Source organism: Leptodactylus fuscus, chromosome 4 (assembly GCF_031893055.1).
Source record: "Leptodactylus fuscus isolate aLepFus1 chromosome 4, aLepFus1.hap2, whole genome shotgun sequence".
NCBI lineage: Eukaryota > Metazoa > Chordata > Amphibia > Anura > Leptodactylidae > Leptodactylus > Leptodactylus fuscus.
The window spans coordinates 73,888,366-73,911,555 of NC_134268.1; the positions used below are offsets into that span (position 1 = coordinate 73,888,366).

The following is a 23,190-nucleotide window of genomic DNA, read 5'->3' on the forward strand; positions in this document are numbered from 1 at the left end:
CCAGAATGAATTTTACTGTTGGGTCCTAGACACACCAGTCCGACACTGGTGTGCCATCAAGCATCTGTTCAGTGATAGGAACAATCCAACCTTCAATAGTAACAACTAAACTTTTCAATTGGGAGCAGTTTTGGTATTAATAATATATTGCACTGACTTTGCACAAGTTGACTGATGATCAATAAAAAGAGCACCATCCTGCCAAACAATGATATTTCCATCCGACAGCCAGTCGAAAGTATCCAGCATGACCGATGTGGTTTTGGCATTCTAAAGTTTTCCATCAGTCAGCCATTAACAGCATTAACATCAGTAGAAGTCCACCATTTGGGCTGACAAGAATCTAATGTGTACGGCCAAGTGATGTCCATCTCTTGTTTCTTCTGAATTGTTCTAAAAGTCACATAGACAATATGATGGTTTATATGACGGTAGCAGATATCCCCTAAGGTCAACAATTGCACTATTGGATCTTCTGTACTATCTACTAAAAGAGACAACAGGTGAACATTTGTCACGGGCACACGTATACCATTCTCCTCTTTGTGACTGAGGGCAGTGAGGCTGCTATCCTGGACTTCTTTCTATTTATAGTGTGTGACCTCTGGAATCTTAGTTTTTATTGTTTTATTAGGAAAGTTTGGACTATTTGCTGTGTTGTCTTGTTTGCTTTGGAAACCACTATTATCACAACTTATGCCTAGATGTTTACCACGATTGAGAATCCCACTTCAGTTATCGGCCTTCCCATAGTGGAGAGCCAACTCTTTCCTCGGGTGCCTTGAGGTCCCACCGCTTGCACATTCTGATAACCTTTTCTCTGTCTGTATAAATACTTGGCTTTCTGGGATCCTGATATTTCTTGCAGTTTAAGATTCTTTTGTCCCAAATGAAATATCTGTCAGTTTTCAGTGACTGCTGAACAATGAGCTATGAACTGTCACAATTATCAGATGCTGAAAGTCTAGATTTGGCTAATCTCTAATACAAGAAAAAAAATGGATGTGAAAAGTTATTTTTGTTCGAAGCTTGTCGTGTTCTGTTATTGCTTCCTTGTATAGATGTGAATCTTGGATTAGACTGTACAAGCCTGGATTGTTCTAATACCACAGCAGATCTTTTCTTCTAGCTGTTATTAAAATACATTGGAACAAAAGGCAGGCAGCAGGACAGTATTGATTTAATACGTTTGGAGAAGCATATTAGTCTTTTACATATGGTTCACTGGCTAAACTTTTCTAATACTGGCATGGCCACAGGTGCATTATTAACCAGACAAAGAGCTCTGTAATGGTGCTTTCTGAAAAGACATCCGATTATTGCAGGGTTCACCCTGCTTATTGAGTTCAGGCAAGGAAAAGCTAGGTGTCTCTCGGCTTTTAGAAGCTGGTTTTCAGCATTTAACAGAGGGCACGTAGGGGAAACCATCTGTAGTACCAGTGACCCACTTCTATTCAAAGCTCAGCTTCTTCTGCAAGAACTTAACTTTTTTCGCTTCTAAGAAGAAAAACCCCACATTCATTCGGCAGCTTAGTCATTTTCATTTTAAGACGGCAGGAGGATTCAAGATAATATCAGAACGCTACTTTTTTCCTGCCATACACAGCCCAGGCATTTATTGAAACATTGGCTTCTTATATGTTCTTTGAAATAGTAAGATCTGCAGTATTCTTTGTATTTTTGAAAGAAAGCGACTAAATGTATTCTTTGTATTTGTTAAAGAACTGAGTAAGCTCTATTTAGCGATAAAATGTTTTACTTATCACAAACATGAAAAATATTATGACATTAAAAGATAAAGCTTCGGCTAGCACTGGGCTCCGTATAATATCTGCAGTTCTCCAGAAGTATTAGCGAAATGTCACTTAAATTGTCCTCTAAAAAACATTAAAGGACAGCCCTTCTAAAGACAGCTTCTATATAACGTATAATCCAGTAGCCTGCTCTATTCTTCTTAATGCTAATGTTTCCATTTATGTTCTATATGATAACATTTCCCTAAACTGCTAGAATGCAGATAGGACGATCCTGGTGGATGCCTTTCCTCATTTATACTTTGGGGATTAATATGCGTTCACTATTTACTCTGACATTCACGTGTTTTTAGCTTTCAATACGATGGTATTTAACAGAATGTTGCCAGTCTCTCTGTAATGAACTCATCGTTTTTTTGGTTAGTGTAGACAATGTAGGAGAATATCGCTTTTATTACATATAACCTTGAAATCTTTGAAGTTCTATATAGACAATTACTTGTAATATACGTTGTTTTATACTAGTCTCTAGTATAGATTCTCTGGCAGGTGACACTTTTCTGTTCATTGTTTTTTTTCCGAGTCTTCACTTTTAAATGTATTAATACAGAGATTTAGACTGAATATAGATTCATGCATCAAAACGTATATAATACAGTTATAAAATCTCCTTAATGTTACTCCAGTGCCGGAATTCAGCAGATTCACATTCAGACATACTTGTCTTGAGAGACTATTCTACCTTACAGCTCTGATCTTTCTTACACTGTTGTACAGGAGGATTGAGGTGTCTTGTTGTAATTTGGTCGCAGAAGCCCTGAGACGCTCACACTCTATGGCCCTTCTGACCAGTCATTTTGCCTTTAATGGGGTTGTTTCCCAAATAAATTTGACCATGTAACACATAATAAGTTTTTAATTGGAATCATTTAAAAATATGCTCCTATATTATTATATTGTTATATTGTATAGTGCTCCCTGGTGTTCTTTTGACTCCTTTTCAGAACGTTTCCCTAATGTGATGGACACACATGCTCAGTAGTTCTTTTCACTGATCAAGTCCTCATACAAACAAGTGGTAGAGTTCTTGAACACATGGGAGTGCTCTAGCAGATTTTAATAGCAATATCCACTCAAATAAAATTTTTATTTTTTTATGATTAACAATTCTGACGCGTTTATAATTTGCCTGGTCAAAGAGGATACAGGATAATAACAGGAATATATTACAAAAGGAGACACACAAAAACTCAGAACAGCAGATAGGAGAAACATACAGGAGAAGTCATTGCAGCTAAAGAAAAAAAGAAAAGAAGACTTCAGGATCATTTAGCTCTCTGTGCAGACTGCTGTTTGCTTGGCCTGATGTAGATTATGTAGCCTGACCACGGTTGGGAGGAAGGACCTCAGATAGCACTCCTTCCACTTTAGGGCAAAGAAATCGGTCACTATCAGTGATGCCAAGTGCTGTCAAGGTCCCATACATGGGGTGTGGGTTATTCTCCCACATATAGCTCACAACAGACAATATCCTTCTGTCACCCACCATCTGTACTGGGTCCAGGAGGGTCCCCAGGACAGAGATGGCCCTTCTAATCAGCCTTTTAAGTCTATTTCTGTCCTTGGCTGGTATGCTATTCCCCCAGCAGGCCACTCTGATGAAGATGGCTGATGCTGCTACAGAGTTGAAAAGAAGTGTCCCCTATAATAATTCAATTAATGTAAATACAGAACTATGCAAAAGTTTTAGGTAGATGTGACAAAATTAGTGTAACGTAAGAATTAGAGATGAGCGAACACTAAAATGTTCGAGGTTCGAAATTCGATTCGAACAGCCGCTCACTGTTCGAGTGTTCGAATGGGTTTCGAACCCCATTATAGTCTATGGGGAACATAAACTCGTTAAGGGGGAAACCCAAATTCGTGTCTGGAGGGTCACCAAGTCCACTATGACACCCCAGGAAATGATACCAACACCCTGGAATGACACTGGGACAGCAGGGGAAGCATGTCTGGGGGCATAAAAGTCACTTTATTTCATGGAAATCCCTGTCAGTTTGTGATTTTCGCAAGCTAACTTTTCCCCATAGAAATGCATTGGCCAGTGCTGATTGGCCAGAGTACGGAACTCGGCCAATCAGCGCTGGCTCTGCTGGAGGAGGCGGAGTCTAAGGTCGCTCCACACCAGTCTCCATTCAGGTCCGACCTTAGACTCCGCCTCCTCCGGCAGAGCCAGCGCTGATTGGCCGAAGGCTGGCCAATGCATTCCTATGCGAATGCAGACTTAGCAGTGCTGAGTCAGTTTTGCTCAACTACACATCTGATGCACACTCGGCACTGCTACATCAGATGTAGCAATCTGATGTAGCAGAGCCGAGGGTGCACTAGAACCCCTGTGCAAACTCAGTTCACGCTAATAGAATGCATTGGCCAGCGCTGATTGGCCAATGCATTCTATTAGCCCGATGAAGTAGAGCTGAATGTGTGTGCTAAGCACACACATTCAGCACTGCTTCATCAAGCCAATACAATGCATTAGCCAGTGCTGATTGGCCAGAGTACGGAATTCGGCCAATCAGCGCTGGCCAATGCATTCTATTAGCCCGATGAAGTAGAGCTGAATGTGTGTGCTAAGCACACACATTCAGCACTGCTTCATCAAGCCAATACAATGCATTAGCCAGTGCTGATTGGCCAGAGTACGGAATTCGGCCAATCAGCGCTGGCTCTGCTGGAGGAGGCGGAGTCTAAGGTCGCTCCACACCAGTCTCCATTCAGGTCCGACCTTAGACTCCGCCTCCTCCGGCAGAGCCAGCGCTGATTGGCCGAAGGCTGGCCAATGCATTCCTATGCGAATGCAGACTTAGCAGTGCTGAGTCAGTTTTGCTCAACTACACATCTGATGCACACTCGGCACTGCTACATCAGATGTAGCAATCTGATGTAGCAGAGCCGAGGGTGCACTAGAACCCCTGTGCAAACTCAGTTCACGCTAATAGAATGCATTGGCCAGCGCTGATTGGCCAATGCATTCTATTAGCCCGATGAAGTAGAGCTGAATGTGTGTGCTAAGCACACACATTCAGCACTGCTTCATCAAGCCAATACAATGCATTAGCCAGTGCTGATTGGCCAGAGTACGGAATTCGGCCAATCAGCGCTGGCCAATGCATTCTATTAGCCCGATGAAGTAGAGCTGAATGTGTGTGCTAAGCACACACATTCAGCACTGCTTCATCAAGCCAATACAATGCATTAGCCAGTGCTGATTGGCCAGAGTACGGAATTCGGCCAATCAGCGCTGGCTCTGCTGGAGGAGGCGGAGTCTAAGGTCGCTCCACACCAGTCTCCATTCAGGTCCGACCTTAGACTCCGCCTCCTCCGGCAGAGCCAGCGCTGATTGGCCGAAGGCTGGCCAATGCATTCCTATGCGAATGCAGACTTAGCAGTGCTGAGTCAGTTTTGCTCAACTACACATCTGATGCACACTCGGCACTGCTACATCAGATGTAGCAATCTGATGTAGCAGAGCCGAGGGTGCACTAGAACCCCTGTGCAAACTCAGTTCACGCTAATAGAATGCATTGGCCAGCGCTGATTGGCCAATGCATTCTATTAGCCCGATGAAGTAGAGCTGAATGTGTGTGCTAAGCACACACATTCAGCACTGCTTCATCAAGCCAATACAATGCATTAGCCAGTGCTGATTGGCCAGAGTACGGAATTCGGCCAATCAGCGCTGGCCAATGCATTCTATTAGCCCGATGAAGTAGAGCTGAATGTGTGTGCTAAGCACACACATTCAGCACTGCTTCATCAAGCCAATACAATGCATTAGCCAGTGCTGATTGGCCAGAGTACGGAACTCGACCAATCAGCGCTGGCTCTGCTGGAGGAGGCGGAGTCTAAGGTCGGACCTGAATGGAGACTGGTGTGGAGCGATCTTAGACTCCGCCTCCTCCAGCAGAGCCAGCGCTGATTGGCCGAATTCCGTACTCTGGCCAATCAGCACTGGCTAATGCATTGTATTGGCGTGATGAAGCAGTGCTGAATGTGTGTGCTTAGCACACACATTCAGCTCTACTTCATCGGGCTAATAGAATGCATTGGCCAGCGCTGATTGGCCGAATTCCGTACTCTGGCCAATCAGTGCTGGCCAATGCATTCTATTAGCTTGATGAAGCAGAGTGTGCACAAGGGTTCAAGCGCACCCTCGGCTCTGATGTAGGAGAGCCGAGGGTGCACTTGAACCCTTGTGCACCCTCAGCTCTGCTACATCAGAGCCGAGGGTGCGCTTGAACCCTTGTGCACACTCTGCTTCATCAAGCTAATAGAATGCATTGGCCAGCGCTGATTGGCCAATGTATTCTATTAGCCTGATGAAGTAGAGCTGAATGTGTGTGCTAAGCACACACATTCAGCTCTACTTCATCGGGCTAATAGAATGCATTGGCCAGCGCTGATTGGCCAGAGTACGGAACTCGACCAATCAGCGCTGGCTCTGCTGGAGGAGGCGGAGTCTAAGATCGCTCCACACCAGTCTCCATTCAGGTCCGACCTTAGACTCCGCCTCCTCCAGCAGAGCCAGCGCTGATTGGCCGAATTCCGTACTCTGGCCAATCAGCACTGGCTAATGCATTGTATTGGCTTGATGAAGCAGTGCTGAATGTGTGTGCTTAGCACACACATTCAGCTCTACTTCATCGGGCTAATAGAATGCATTGGCCAATCAGCGCTGGCCAATGCATTCTATTAGCGTGAACTGAGTTTGCACAGGGGTTCTAGTGCACCCTCGGCTCTGCTACATCAGATTGCTACATCTGATGTAGCAGTGCCGAGTGTGCATCAGATGTGTAGTTGAGCAAAACTGACTCAGCACTGCTAAGTCTCTGCATTCGCATAGGAATGCATTGGCCAGCCTTCGGCCAATCAGCGCTGGCTCTGCCGGAGGAGGCGGAGTCTAAGGTCGGACCTGAATGGAGACTGGTGTGGAGCGATCTTAGACTCCGCCTCCTCCAGCAGAGCCAGCGCTGATTGGTCGAGTTCCGTACTCTGGCCAATCAGCGCTGGCCAATGCATTCTATTAGCCCGATGAAGTAGAGCTGAATGTGTGTGCTTAGCACACACATTCAGCTCTACTTCATCAGGCTAATAGAATACATTGGCCAATCAGCGCTGGCCAATGCATTCTATTAGCTTGATGAAGCAGAGTGTGCACAAGGGTTCAAGTGCACCCTCGGCTCTGATGTAGCAGAGCTGAGGGTGCACAAGGGTTCAAGTGCACCCTCGGCTCTCCTACATCAGAGCCGAGGGTGCGCTTGAACCCTTGTGCAGCCTCGGCTCTGCTACATCAGAGCCGAGGGTGCGCTTGAACCCTTGTGCACACTCTGCTTCATCAAGCTAATAGAATGCATTGGCCAGCACTGATTGGCCAGAGTACGGAATTCGGCCAATCAGCGCTGGCCAATGCATCCCTATGGGAAAAAGTTTATCTCACAAAAATCACAATTACACACCCGATAGAGCCCCAAAAAGTTATTTTTAATAACATTCCCCCCTAAATAAAGGTTATCCCTAGCTATCCCTGCCTGTACAGCTATCCCTGTCTCATAGTCACAAAGTTCACATTCTCATATGACCCGGATTTGAAATCCACTATTCGTCTAAAATGGAGGTCACCTGATTTCGGCAGCCAATGACTTTTTCCAATTTTTTTCAATGCCCCCAGTGTCGTAGTTCCTGTCCCACCTCCCCTGCGCTGTTATTGGTGCAAAAAAGGCGCCAGGGAAGGTGGGAGGGGAATCGAATTTTGGCGCACTTTACCACGTGGTGTTCGATTCGATTCGAACATGGCGAACACCCTGATATCCGATCGAACATGTGTTCGATAGAACACTGTTCGCTCATCTCTAGTAAGAATGCTTTGAAAAATAGAAGTGCTTATAGTTTATGTTTGCCAATTAAGAAAATTAACAAATGAACAAAATAGAAATCTTAATCAAATCAATATTTATGTAAGTGACCTTTGGAGGAGGAGTCCTGGAAATGGTAATATGGCCCAAACAGAGCCCTGATTTCAACACCATCAAGTCTGTTTGGAATTACATAAGGATTCTGAACAAGCCTACATCTACAGAAGATCTGTGGTTAGTTTTCCAAAATGTCTGGACCAACCTCCCAGCCGAGTTCCTTTAACAATTATAGGCAAGTGTACCTAGAAGAATTGAAGGCAAAGATCTAATCTGACTAAGACCTTGTTCATATCTGCGTTCGGGTCAGTCTGTTCCCTCTCTGCATGAAAAATTCAGAGAGAAAATCTCTGCAATCTGCACTTTTTCTCTACTTTTTTCGTGCGGATACCGAACAGAAACCACACAGACTACATTATAGTCTATGGGGTCCGTGGGTTTCCTAAAGTAACTGCTTTTTTATGCGGACTAGGTTTTTGTTTAGGGTTCCACAAACGGAAACCCATGCAGAAATGTGAACCGGGCCTTAGAGTTTTCTTTTGTTCATTCACTTTGCATTTTGCTAATTAACAAAAAATAAGCCATTAACGCTAATATTTTTAAGCATTTTTACTTTGCAACATTCTTTCCATACCAAACTAAAAATTGCGCATTATGTATATTCTATTTTGAAATTGCTTCATTTTCTAGACTTGATCCTATAATAACATAGCACTAGAGAGAATTTCTATATTGCAGCATTTCCAGTCTGCTGGTTACAGAAAAGTATTCCAATAATACAATTATATCAGGCAGTGTCTAATAAAACAATTGACAGATATAATATTTAGAACATATGTATTGTTACAGTAAAATCCTAATCCTGCCTCAGACAGCTGTAGAAGTATATTACATAGTCTTATGAATAATTATATCTTGTGTAGCCAGAAACTCTGAATGTAACCTGTGTTTGTAGGAATTTATTAATATCTCCATTTTCCTGTTCTGTCGCCTTGCTTGCTGCGTGGGGGCTCTTCTTGGTCTGATATAAGACGTCACTTAGCCAATCAGATATCTTGCTCTTTGCTTTACCATCTTCCTTCTCTAAGTAAGGTTAGATTTCTATCCAGGGCAGATCCCATCAAAAATCCAAGACTAAAAAGTTCTGCATTTTTTATGTCCAGCAGAATGACATGCACCATAACTGATACCCGACAGACCCCATCGCAGGGCGTACTGTCTGGCTCTATTGATGTCTGACACTTAACGGATCTGTCTTTATCCTCCATTCTATTTTCCTGTTTCTATCATTGCACACAAAAAATGAATACCACAGATGTGAATTCAGGACTAAGAGGCGGCAGCTGCAACCCTCTTCTTACTATTTACTGTCGCTCATAGTAGAGTTTTTTGGAGGATGATGGGTGTTGAAGAGGAGTTGAAGAGGTTTCTGAAAATTAAAGAACAGGGTAACTATGTGCTGCTGGGAAATGAGAAAGATACTATCTTTCCTAATAAATATATTAGTCTACACAACAGCTCTGATATATAGTATGCCACTGTGTAAGCCCCTAGTAGAATTTGGCGGCCACTAACTACAATTGTGAGGTTTTTTAATGGTATTCTGTATAACAAAGCACAGTCTGCTACATGAAAAAAATATATGCCGACCCATACCACCCCAACAGTGGCCAAAAGGACTCTCTTGGCAAAATGTTTGCTCGGGAGCTTATCCCTCACATATGCCAAACATGTAGCCCTGTGTGCACAGAGCCTTACAAAGTTCTCTGACCAGTTCATATAGCGTTGCATTGACTATATGTATCATAGGCCATACATTACACTGTTGTCATGTTTCATCTGTGAGTTAAAGATGTGTATTCTCTGACTTTATAATAGCATGAGGTGCATGTAACTAGGCCAGTACAGTTTAGCTAAGAATCAGATGTACTTTGCTCAGCCTTCAGGATAGTACTGCCTCATTGCTTCCCTTAACCCACTATGCACAAGTGGCTGCAAATAGCTCAGGGATCTCCACAAATAATAGGAGGCAGCAGATCTGAAATCCTTGTAACTCTCCTACCTAATTGCTGTATCTTGTAACCCTTCCGACCTTGCCTTTCTATCTGCATCTTAGTTCAACAGTTCTTAATGTATAGAGGGAAACAAGAAAGTAATTAAGTGATCTTTCAGCATGGTTACACTCTCGCCTTAGGATTCGCCATGAAGCATTGTATTGCGTCCTGCTTCAAGAAATAGCTTAATCACTTAAATTGATGTTAAATGATTTTGAGTTGCTGCGGAAGTGTTTACAGCACACGGTTCCTGCACATAGTATTCACTCAATCATTGCTAACACAGCAGCCAGTGGCTAAAAAGAGATCATATTGGGGAAGGTTTTTTAGGGAACTGGAAATTATATTTGAGTTTTCATTTCGTTTTATGTTTCTCTAAATAAATTGCTCAACAATATTCATGATATACCCCAATCTCTCAATTTATAGATATTGCCTCTGTGCATTATATCAGTTCAAATGGCCCTTAAAGGGTGTTCATTGTTTTATGTAAATAAAGCTGTATAAATAAAATCTTCGCAGCATTCGGCGTATACTTTGTGCTTCAGTTCCTTATCATTTTCAAAATGTCGGTTTACTGTCAGCGATTGAGAATATTCTTGCTTATGTCCAGAGGCTAAAAACCCATCAAGACCAAGCCACCCCTCTCAGCTGAGTCAGTTGTATCTATAAGAATGATATGTGAAATAGTCTAGATCCCAGACTGATATATCATGTCTAACTGCTGAAGACATTTGTGCTGGCCCCAATGTATTTATCTTGGAAAATTTGGAAAATGAAGAAGAATAGAAAAGTACAGAAAGTATCTTAGAAAGTTTACGGATTTCTTCATTTTTCAACTATACAGTGGTAAATCAGTCACCATTTATCACCATCCCCCATTGGAATGGAGAGGTGGTTGAGTATGCACGCTCAGATGACACTATGTTGAAACTGGGGGATGTGGGACCCTTGTTCTTGTTCCCTCACCAGACACTTATCTCCTCTTCTGTGGATTGGTGATAATTGCAAATATTGGGAAAACACCTTTAACCCTATGCAATGCAAAGTCTGGGGTAAATGTGCAGCAAAAGCCCCATGTGACACATCATGGCATTGCTGTATTTTCTGTCTATTACCTATATTAAAGGGGTTATCCAAGGACTCTTTAAAATTCATTTCCACTGGGATTCTCTTTCCTCTACTCATGATCAGAACCAGCATCACAAGTCATTCCATGTTCTCTGGTATTACCTATACCACAGACTAGATAATTGTGCTAGTAGAGTTAGCGCCCATAGTACACATAATACCAGTGAATACAGGAGAGGAGGCAAAGTGACCCTGGTGCTTGGTGCCGGTTCAATCACATGACAGTTTTGATCACGTGATACGATTACAAGATGGAACCAGCCCAGAAACATGAGGTTCTGAAGTAAAAGAATCCCAATAATCTTGAGTTTAAAAAAGTCCCAAGGTAATCCCTTTAAAGAGGACCTGCCATATTGCCTCAAAAGCTCCATGACAAACCTCATCCAATGCTTACCCTGAGTATTCAGCTGTTCCAAAGATATAAGCCCCTTTAATCATTAGCATCATATAGCCAAGTGGGCAGAAGATCTGTAGTTTAAGTGGGGGTGGGGCCCCTCTGTGCTATATGTAATGCAGTGATACCACCCATTTGTATAATAAATCCTGAATTGCATAAATACTAATGGGACTTATATTCTTGGAACAGCTGAAGGGATTTCAATACACAAAGCACCAACATTTTTTGGCTTTTGAGACCTAGCCACAGGCCGTCTTTTAGTCCACTTGTAAATGCCTTGCTTTAAAATGTACTGAATTGGTGCAAACTAATGCATTCTGGGTTTTTTGCAGAGCCACCTGTACCTATTGCACCACCTCAACTTTCATCAGTTGGAGCAACATATTTGTGGATTCAGCTCAATGCCAACTCAATTAATGGAGATGGCCCCATCATTCAGCGAGATGTAGAGTATCGCACTACAAGTGGAACCTGGTCAGACATCCAGTCTGTGGATTCATCCAGTTATAAGATTGGACATCTTGACCCTGATACAGAATATGAAATAAGTGTCCTGTTAACAAGACCAGGAGATGGTGGAACTGGATCTCCTGGACCTGCACTGAGGACAAGGACTAAATGTGCTGGTAAGTAGGAAAAAAGATTTCATTGCCGCAGTTAAAGAACTTCCAAAGTGATGAGTGTTCGTATATTGTGACCTTGAAGCCCTGAGATATACTGATGTTTTTTATCCTAAGATTTATATTTAAAGATGATAGCAGGGAACCAGTGTCTTAAATTGAGCATTATGCGTATTGTGCAGTATAATCTTAAGCCTCTCAATTGTTACAAGCCTTACGGGAAGAGGTGGGGTGGGGGGCACATACATAAATGCAGACTTGGCTTACAGGAAGAATTTCTGTCTCTGGTTAAAATAATGCAATCTTAAATTATATGACTTGCATAGCATTTTACTGTCTCCTTGTATATACTGTAAGCACAAAAAGGTGCAGCTGGCATAGCTCATAAGCTTCTGAGCAATTCATTTTATGATTGGCCCAGTCTATAAATTAACCCTTTAAAAATAGTTTGTTAAAAGACTTATCTCTTAAATAAACAGAGACCTACTAAAATTCTAAAAAATATAAGAATGACTACACCTGTAAAATGTACTGGATTCTTCGCACTCCAGAATCAGATCTTTTTTGTGGATGACTAGTTAGAATATTTTTAACATGAAGCATTGCATCAATATAAGTTTCCAGTCTCATTGTCTCTTCAATTGAACGCATTACCTGTTGTTTCCAGACTGTAGACATCAGGCTAGGCCTCAAGGGCTTTCCCCATTATAATCTCAGAAACTAAGCCTGGTTAGGGATCCTCTAGTCAAACCACTGTGACTCTAAATATTAGGGGTTGGTGATGTCATCAATCTATAAGCATTGTCTTTGCATCTCTCTCTACTACGCACCTCTAGAGACAAGGTCAATATTTTGACTCACCCCATCTGTAGCACAAAGAGGTTCTTGAAGTTAAAGAGGACCTTTCACCATCTTCGTCATGTTCCCTTCAGGTTGCCCCCACAGTATCACAATTCCTTCTCAGGTTGCCCCCACAGTCTCAAGTCCCTCTCCTGGTTGCCCCCCCATAGTTTCATGCCCTTACCATTTCATGATGTCCCCCAGTTGCCCCCACTGTATGTGGCAAGGAAAAATCCCTTAATACTCACCTTTTCCTATTTCTGTTCACTCCTGTCTCTGATCCCAGAGTCTTCATGGAGTAAGCGGTTCGATGTAAGTGATGTCATCACTTTGCGCCTACTTCACTAAGACACCAGGACCAGATACAGTAGCCAGATGGTGAAGCAGGGAGTGTACTGCTCCCTACTTCACCACTGTCTTCAGTTGGCATCCTCCGGACACTGAGTTGAGGCAACCTGGACAGCAAATGCAAAACTGTCCCGCTGTCCCAAGGGGGGCCTTGATACTATAGTGCCCAGTGCAAGTGCACCATTGGCTCCATCTTTAAAGTAGCCGTGCACTATAGTATTGAAGTATTCACTGAAGTATTGACCAGTGTGTAAAAATGATTTGGTTGTGATAGAAAGCTTCTATTCATCTCCAACATCAGCCTATCTTTTTTTGTCTTATCTCCTGCAGCTCCTGCTCACTACTCCCTCGCCCCTCTTCATAGACTTCTATTGACATGAGTCATGTGGCTTGCAGTCTGTCTGGAGAGGTATAGAGCAGTGACTTTTACATTGAAAGCCATTTTAGCAGTAGGGGTGCAGGGAAACAGTCTGATAAGAGCAGAAAGATGAATTTCTCCTTGATAAGACGCATTACAAAGTGCCTTTTTGCTACTTGTACTACTCATTTATGCAAAGTTTATAGAAACGACACTGCCTATTTAAGCATACTTATCTTACTGCAGAAAGCAGGGAAATTTTTACCTTTTGGTAAGAGCTCAGCTTCTTTCTTTTCGGTTACCCATTTGATTTCTTCAGTTTGTTGCGCGCTAATTTAATTTTAAGCAACAATTGAATTTAGATCTCTTCCCATCTAATTTGGTTTGTTGGATGAGTTGCTTCATTTAGATAATCTTTATAGAGACTGTAGTTGTTTATATTGTTCTATAATTGGGCAGTAGTTACAGAGAAATCATTTTGCTTATTGAAAAAATTGTGATCAAATTAAATTAACCATCAAACCAAGAACTGAAGTGACAGTTCTCTGGATACATGGCGAAGGTGTACAGCACCAAAGGTCACCCATAACTGCAACTAATATTGGTTCCATAATTGCGTAGCTAATTTAAATACATTACTTTTTCGTGGAAATTTTACTGTAATTGTGCCTTGTTGGGAGAATGACAAAATAAATGTGATCCGTGTTGCCTTGTCACTCAAGCTTTGACAGATATCATTACAACGCACAGATACCGTATGCTGGTAATGCATTTTCTGTCGTTTGTGTTTTGCGCAGTGATTGACAATCTTGGACTCCACTTTCTTGGAACCTGAACTGTATTAGTAATATTAATAATGCTAATTTCATTCTATTTTATTGTATTATTTTCTATTTCGTATTATCCACAGTAGATTTTACTGTTTTGTATAACTTGAATAGATTTTCGCACAGTATATACTATAATGTATAATGAATAAAGAATTGAGTGGCTGCAGAAGGGATGTGACAGCAAAGTGTCACTCCAGTGTGGTGACGTTATTTTCTGACATTGATAATTGGGGGGCTGCGGGACTTAAATGACTTCCTAATCGCTAGTTAATGGGGTTAGTAGATACTGAAGAATTAATGACAAACAAATTAAGAATGGAAGGTGTAAAACATTGCCATCCTCAGATGTGCCTCTAACAACAGGAGTCAATTTAAAGGAAGAGTCATTGCACCTGCCTAATGACAGTGATAATTACATGCTGCCAGTCAGACGCTATGGGGACGACAACAACTCCAGCTCCAATTCACCAATCTAATGGCTTGGAGATCTCAGCTGCACTCCTTTAACTTATTCATCTCATGTACGACTCTCTAGGTAGTCTAATGCCAGGGTTTATAACTTGATTTTTTTTTTTGCACAACTTATCCAAAAATCTTGAACAACCAATGTCTTAAGGAAGCACAATTGAATGATAAAGAATAAGTAAGTCTATAGCTGTGTCCTGAAAATGATAATTGCAATCACAATGACCTCCAACTTCAAAAAATATGGATGCATACAATACACTGGAAAAAGTGTCCCCTATTTTTATGGACTGTCTAAATCAGGGGTGCCCAATACGTCGATCGCAATGGACGTATGGGTCGATCACGGGATGCAGCCAGGGATCCCCGATGTCTGCTTGTTCACAGTGCAGGCTGTGAGTCGACTCTCAGCCTACACTGTGAACAAGCACTCCGGACACTTGCAGGCCGCTCTTAGGGATGGAGGAGGCCGGGGTGCTGCTTATTCACAGCGCAGGCTGAGAGTCATCTATGGACACTGGCAGGCGGGGCTGCCCCAGCCTGCCAGTGTCCAGAGATAACTCTCAGCCTGCACTGTGAACAAGCAGACAGCAGGGATCCCTGGGCGGCCACAGAACGCCGCTGTCTCCTGCTCTCACGATCCGCCCGGCCCCGCCCACATGTTCAGCCCCGCCCACAGACACGCCCCACCAACAGGCCCGCCCTGCCCCCGCCCACAAGAAGTAGGTAATAGATCTCTCGACTTGATAATGTTATAAAGTAGCTCACATGCTGACAAATATATTTATCGCAGATGCCTTTTTTTTTAATTACTTTTTGTGTTTATGTGTTTTGTGTTTTTGTGTAAGATATACACAAATTTGATTCAAAGTCATCTTTCAACAAAAGTGCAGACGAGTCTTCTCTTAGACGATGGGGGTTTTGCGATGTTCAATATACATCAATTTGGAGAACACATTGAATCCAATGTATCTATTCACGTCAATCATTAGGTCTTGGCACGACCAAGCTGAAAATGTCCCATTTTTGTGCCGCAAGATGTTCAAGACAATACTCTTCATGTGATAAGAAAGAAAACAGTGGGATCACCAAAATTTAGCAACAGCATTCACCATACTATGTATCAGGTCATCCGTATGTGCACGGACCATTCTGGTGGTTAGGGCAGCTGCAATATCAAAAAACTAAAATTCAGTTTTCTTAGGCGGTTACTGTTTGGAGTTTTAATGGATAAGCAACTGGAGTTTTAACTGACTTCCTATGGAGTGGCTGGACTTGTGTTCTCCTACAGTACTGTTTTGTGATATTTTATCACAAGGTTATATGCTGTGTGATTGGGATGTGAATTTCATCCTTTCAAGTCTTTTGTCAGGTTCTGATATTGTATTGAATTGGTTTCATGAGAGAATGGAGTGTTTATACATCTGTCATGACAAAACATCTACAAGTCAATGATAAGTACATGAAGGCATGACAACCGTAAGTGAAATATGGATCTGTATTTCTACCATTAGTGTCTTATGTGCACCAAGTGGCTCCACAAGCAGGCTGTTCAGAATGCATGGATATAATTAACTACAATATCCCATATATCATTTGGTGTAAATTTACTATATGATTGTTATAGAGAAATGTATAGGTATGTCCATACAGGATGTATACTCTGCCAATAGTCTATTGTAAAACAGGATAACTGTCCAAAATCCACAGCTGTGAGGTTTTCCTGTGTAATTGTGGATGATGTGCCACAGATCGCATTGAAATCCCATGCAGCGCACGTTTATAGGCTGCTGATATAAAACCCACAACCCCGGCCAATTTCCCCTGTAGATTTTTTGTACATCATGTGAATGAGATTTTATTACATTACATCCACTTTCCTGCCATGGTAAACACTGCAGATTATCAACCCACATATGTGGATATTGTCCAGAAACTCAGTTTAGCGACTGTGGCTTTAAGGTTAACATACAAACCTAGAAGGCTTCTGTAGTGTTCAGAGTTCTCTTGAGCTAAATTCAGACATCCAAGGTGCAAATTGGCTGTGAAAACCATTCATTTTTCATGACCATCTTGCACTCCAGGCGTAACCATTTTCACATTACAATGAGGGATTCACTGAAAACAGACAAAAATATGACATGACCTATATTTTGACCACTGGTTACAACAGACCGTCAAAGTAACAGTCATGTAAATAGCGCCCATTCACTGGCACTGAAATTAATACTGACGTGTGACGTTTGTTAAAAGTTTGATATCACGCAGCGTTTAATCACTGTTGTGTTAATATAGCCTTAGGATTATCCAATTAGCAGTTTAGGAGGGAGATTTAAACCCTCTTCCTCCTTTGCCAGGTGCTTGCTAAGTGTTTGTACCTAGTATGGCTTTCATATCGATGTTTGTACTGTACTGCTCTATTTGACCTTTGGGTTGCTATTGGAAAAGCATTTGTCTTCTGATTTTGTCTCTGAAGTTAGTTAATCCAGCACTTAACCCCTTAGTGTTTGGTCATTTGTACGCATTCCTATGGGAGCAAGGTATTCAAAACTATTCGTCGATTACTATTCGCTCATCTCTATTAAGAATATGGAGTATTTATTTCTTGCACCAGTTTCTATGGTAATAACTTTGGCTCCAAATTCAGCACAAGTCCATCTGGCTTTGTGGTTGGCTATGGTAAAGGTGTTTGGGATTCTGAAACCTATCTCTTGTACAGGATTTCAACAGCTAGTTCCGGTTCTTTCTGTTGTCAGCCAGTTCCTGCAATTTCTGATATTTGTCCCAGAAATTCTATCATGGAAGATATATCCTTAAACTGTCCCTTCTTTCTGATTGTTTTCAGCATTGTTACATTTATTTACCATGTGCCTTATGCATATTGACTTTGAATAGCAGCTGATGTTGTTATGTCAGTCCAGGTAGCTGCAACGGGGCTAAGGGATTGCAGTAGGGAATCTCGCCCTGCACTACTCCCACTAGCTAACTCGGTCCCTGCCTCACGGGTGTAGGTCGGCTGTTCTCAGGCTAAACCTGACCCCGACAGCTCCTCTCTCACTGACACCGTAGGCCTAGAGGGAAGTGGGAGAAGGAATGCCCTATAAGATCTCTAGGGACTGGAGACTAAAGGGGGTCACCCCTAACGAACAAGTGAAGCTGCTACTGACAGGGACTGACAAGGGTGTGCGCTGACTAACAACACAAGCAGCACACAGGAAACATGTAGGAAAGGAATTCCCCAAACCAATATGGGAAGGAACCGTACACTAGGAAACAAACACAGGGAAACTGAGTAGAAATCAAAGGATAAGGCAATTCACTCACACAGTCAATTGTACACGGAGGGAGGATTGGTGAACACAGAAGGGAAAACACACAAACCAACTTGTTCACCCAAAACCTCCCAAAAACCAACCACGGAACTTCCTCTATCCAAGATAACCACCTACTCCTCCTGCTAAGGCCTAGCTCTGTAAAAGCGACACTCAGCACAGAACCATGGGAGGCATGGGTTTAAATACAGAGAAGAGACCACTCCTCCCAGGTGCAAATGGGAGGACAGACTAATGAACCAGGAAATCAAGCTGCCTACCAACAGTGCGTGCGAGCAAGTCAGAAGGTGTGCACCAATACCCACGACACAAAATACTCCTAACAGGATCCTCCCCTCAAGGAGAAGACTCCGGATTCTCTAGGAGCATCCTTCTTCGGGAACTCCTTGTGGAATTTCTCCACGAGTCTGGGGGCTGACATATCCGACTCCAGAACCCAAGAATTATCTTCAGGACCGTATCCCTTCCATGCCACCAGATACCGTAGCTTCCCCCGAACATATTTGCTATCCAGAACTCGGGATATCTCATACTCCCCGGACTCAGAAACTGGTGGAACTTTAACTGGAGACGTTCCCTTCTTGGCCTTCTTTAACAAGGAGACATGAAACACCCGGTTTATCTTCCACCTTTTAGGTAGTTGCAGCTGCGCCGCCACTTCATTTACCATCTTGATGATCTTAAAAGGACCCACAAACCTGGGACTCAGCTTCTTGCTAGGAACCTTCAACCTGATATTCTTGGTGGACAACCAAACCATCTCACCAGGGAAGAACTGCAACTCCCCTCTCTTCCTATCCGCCTGGACCTTAGCCTGGTGCGACGCCCGCACCAGATTCTCTCGGATACGGGACCATACCCCTTGCAGCTTTTTAGAAAATAGCTCCTCCTCCGGAACTGGGGACGAAATGGAAGAAAATACTCCGAAAACAGGATGTCTACCACCGGAGCAAAAAAAAGGTGTGGTACCTGTGGCGTTGGAATCATGGTTGTTTAAGGAAAATTCTGCCAGGGGAAGAAAGTCAGCCCAATTATTCTGATTCTCTCGAACAAAACACCTCAAAAACTGTTCCACATCCTGATTCTTCCTCTCTGTTTGCCCGTTAGACTCCGGGTGAAACCCGGAGGAAAACGACAGAGTAACTCCCAACCTGCTGCAAAAAGCCCGCCAGAATTTAGCCACAAATTGCGGACCCCTGTCCGAAACGATATCCTCAGGAAGACCATGCAACCTTACAATTTCTTTAATAAATGCCCCTGATAGTGTCTTGGCACATGGCAGCCTGGAAAACGGGATCAAATGGCACATTTTCGTGAAGCGGTCAACGACTACCCAAATGACCGTGAAACCCTTAGACACTGGAAGGCCCGTGATGAAATCCATAGACAGATGAGTCCAAGGTGCCTTAGGAGGTTCTAACGGATGTAGAAGACCGTGGGGACGGGTATGCGACGCCTTGGCTCTTGCACAGACCGAACAATTTTGAACAAACTGCAAGACATCCTTACTCCACCCTGGCCACCAAAAATTCCTAGACACCAATCTCATGGTCTCTGAAACCCCCGGGTGACCAGCAAGAACCGACTCGTGACACTCCCTCAGTAGACTTTGTCGGAGAGTAGTTGGGACAAACAGCTTGTTTCTAGGTATCTTGGAAGGTGCAGCGTGTTGCGCTTCGATCAAGGCTTTCTCCAATTTCGTGCCCAATACTGCTACCACCACTCCATCCCCAAGAATAGTGGCCGGCGCCTCTCGTTCCTCCTCAGTCGACATATACCGGGATAAAGCATCAGCCTTAACATTCTTTGAACCCGGCACATAAGTCACGGTAAAATGGAACCGCGCAAAAAATAGAGCCCATCTGGCCTGCCGTGCATTTAATCTCTTCGCCGACCCAAGATAAACCAAATTCTTGTGATCGGTAAATACCTGGACTGGCCTTCTGGCCCCCTCCAGGAAATGACGCCAATGTTCGAACGCTAGTTTTATTGCCAGTAGTTCTCTATCTCCGATGTCATAATTCCGTTCAGAGGCAGAGAATTTCTTAGAAAAGAAGGCACAGGGATGCGTACCCTCCTCGAACTCCTGAGAAAGTACTGCACCCACCCCCACCGAGGAGGCATCCACCTCCACTCGGAAGGCCAACCTCTCATCCGGCTGTCTCAAAATGGGAGCGGAGGAGAATCGCTTCTTCAATTCTTCAAACGCGGCTAGCGCCTCTGGCGACCACTTAGCACAGTCAGCCCCCTTCTTAGTCAAGTCCGAGATGGGTTTCACAACCTCAGAAAATCCCTTAATAAACTGGCGATAATAGTTGGAGAATCCCAAGAACCGTTGGACCGCCTTTAGGTTCTCAGGTCGCGGCCACTCCAAGACTGCCCTGACCTTCTCAGGATCCATCTCGAACCCCTTGTCCGATAGGATATAGCCAAGGAAACATAATTTATTGACCGCGAACACACATTTCTCCAGCTTAGCACTTAATTGGTTAACCCTCAGGAGATTTAAAACCTCTCTCACTCTCTCCCAATGAGTCTCCAAATCCGGGGTGTAAATGAGTATATCGTCCAGATAGACCACAACCCCCCTCCCTATGACGGCACTTAGTACATCATTAATAAAATTCTGAAAAAACGCGGGCGCATTGGTTAGACCGAAAGGCATCACAAGATTCTCAAAGTGTCCTAGGGGTGTGTTAAACGCTGTTTTCCACTCATCCCCCTTCTTGATTCTCAGCAAGTTATACGCCCCACGTAAATCTATTTTACTAAACCAGCGAGCTCCCGTAATCTGGCTGAAAAGATCCGAGATCAACGGGATGGGATAGGGATTCCGCACCGTGATTTTATTAATCTCCCTAAAATCCAAACAAGGGCGCAACCCTCCATCTTTCTTCTTAACAAAGAAAAACCCCACTGCTACTGGGGACTTAGATGGGCGAATATGCCCCACCTCTAGACTCCCCTCAATATACTCTTTGAGCGCCTCCCTCTCCGGAATAGTGAGATTGTACAACCTTGTCTTGGGTAACACTGCATTAGGTATAAATTTAATCGAGCAATCATAGGTGCGATGTGGTGGTAATGTCTTGGCTGCCCTTTCCTCAAAGACCTCCCTGAACTCACATATTTCTTGAGGCAAATTATCTATAGACAAGGACATCACGGATATGGGCAGACATCGACCATTACACCCCTGCCCCCAAGAAACTACTGTCTCGGTCTCCCAGTTGATAATAGGGTTATGCTGCTTCAGCCAGGGCCACCCCAACACTACTTGTGCTGGTAATTTAGACAACAAGAACAAGTCAATCTCTTCCCTGTGGCCACCCACAATAAACTCCAGACCCTCCACCTGTTTGGAGATGACAGATTGCTGTAGAGGGGTCTTATCAATAGCCCACACCGGTATCTGAGACTTCAAGACCAAAGGACTCACCCTTAGTTGCTCGCAAAACTCTGAGTCAATAAGGTTGACTGCCGAACCACAATCAACCAAAATCCGGCACTTCTGCCCATTTACCCATCCATCAAGGGTCAACCCGGCAGTCTGAGTACAGGAAATATGCACACCTCCCTCCTTAGTAGGTTTTCTCCCCTTACTCTCAATAGACCTGGGGTTATTACCCTCCTTGGCGAACCATTCTCTGGAGGGGCATACCCTTGCTAAATGTCCCATTCCTCCACACACAAAACAGCGTACGGTGCGGGACCCTTCACTCTTGGGTCTAGCACTTCGCACAGTGGCCCCAATCTGCATGGGTTGGTCCCCCGGGTCCTCTCCAAAAACAGAGAATTGAGGAGGGCTAACCCCCCCAGGACTCTTGTCTCCACGCTCCCGGAGGCGCCGTCCAACTCTAATTGCCAGCTGCATGGCCTCATCTAGATCTCCAGGAACAGGGTGAGAAACTAGATGATCTTTAACCTGGTCCGAGAGCCCTGTCTCAAACTGACTAAGTAGAGCGGGGTCATTCCAGTGTACTTCTGCTGCCCACCTACGAAACTCTGTGCAATATTTCTCTATAGCGTGATCCCCTTGCACCACACGTCGTAGGTTATACTCAGCCGTGCGTACCCTGTCTGGGTCGTCATACAGTAACCCCATTGTGGAGAAAAACGCCTCTACAGTTAGTAAGCTAGCTGAGTCGGCTGGTAACGAATGTGCCCAGATGAGGGGATCATCTCTCAATAAAGTAATAATAATCCCAACTCTCTGTACCTCAGAACCGGAGGAAAACGGCCGTAGCCGGAAATACAAAAGACAGTCCTTTTGAAATCGGAAAAAATCTGACCTCTTACCTCGGAAGGGTTCAGGTAAGCTGACTTTTGGCTCCAGAGGCCGACCCACAGGGGCGCTACTCACCTGCCTCTGTATGCCCTCCACCTGAGAGGCTGTGTGTTGAGCCAACTGCTGTACTTGAGATACGCCAGAAGCTTGGATGGCATCCATTCGTAGCTTGATCCCCTCCATCTCAGTGGAGATCTGCTGCACCGCCTGGTACAACTGTTTCAGGTCCGTCATAATGCAAACGAACCTTTTTTTTTTTTTTTTTTTTACCGGCTGAGTGTACTGTTATGTCAGTCCAGGTAGCTGCAACGGGGCTAAGGGATTGCAGTAGGGAATCTCGCCCTGCACTACTCCCACTAGCTAACCCGGTCCCTGCCTCACGGGTGTAGGTCGGCTGTTCTCAGGCTAAACCTGACCCCGACAGCTCCTCTCTCACTGACACCGTAGGCCTAGAGGGAAGTGGGAGAAGGAATGCCCTATAAGATCTCTAGGGACTGGAGACTAAAGGGGGTCACCCCTAACGAACAAGTGAAGCTGCTACTGACAGGGACTGACAAGGGTGTGCGCTGACTAACAACACAAGCAGCACACAGGAAACATGTAGGAAAGGAATTCCCCAAACCAATATGGGAAGGAACCGTACACTAGGAAACAAACACAGGGAAACTGAGTAGAAATCAAAGGATAAGGCAATTCACTCACACAGTCAATTGTACACGGAGGGAGGATTGGTGAACACAGAAGGGAAAACACACAAACCAACTTGTTCACCCAAAACCTCCCAAAAACCAACCACGGAACTTC

General features: G+C 43.8%; 1 protein-coding gene across 8 annotated transcripts in view; it reads left to right on the forward strand.

The window, feature by feature from the left end:
* Positions 1 to 23,190, forward strand: part of PTPRM (protein tyrosine phosphatase receptor type M) — a 568,788-nt gene that overhangs the window by 224,875 nt on the left and 320,723 nt on the right. For all 8 annotated transcript variants that reach the window (XM_075270676.1, XM_075270675.1, XM_075270678.1 and 5 more), the window contains exon 7: positions 11,638 to 11,931. In XM_075270676.1, coding sequence (XP_075126777.1) covers positions 11,638 to 11,931 — 294 coding nt within the window. The remainder of the gene's footprint in view (positions 1 to 11,637; positions 11,932 to 23,190) is intronic.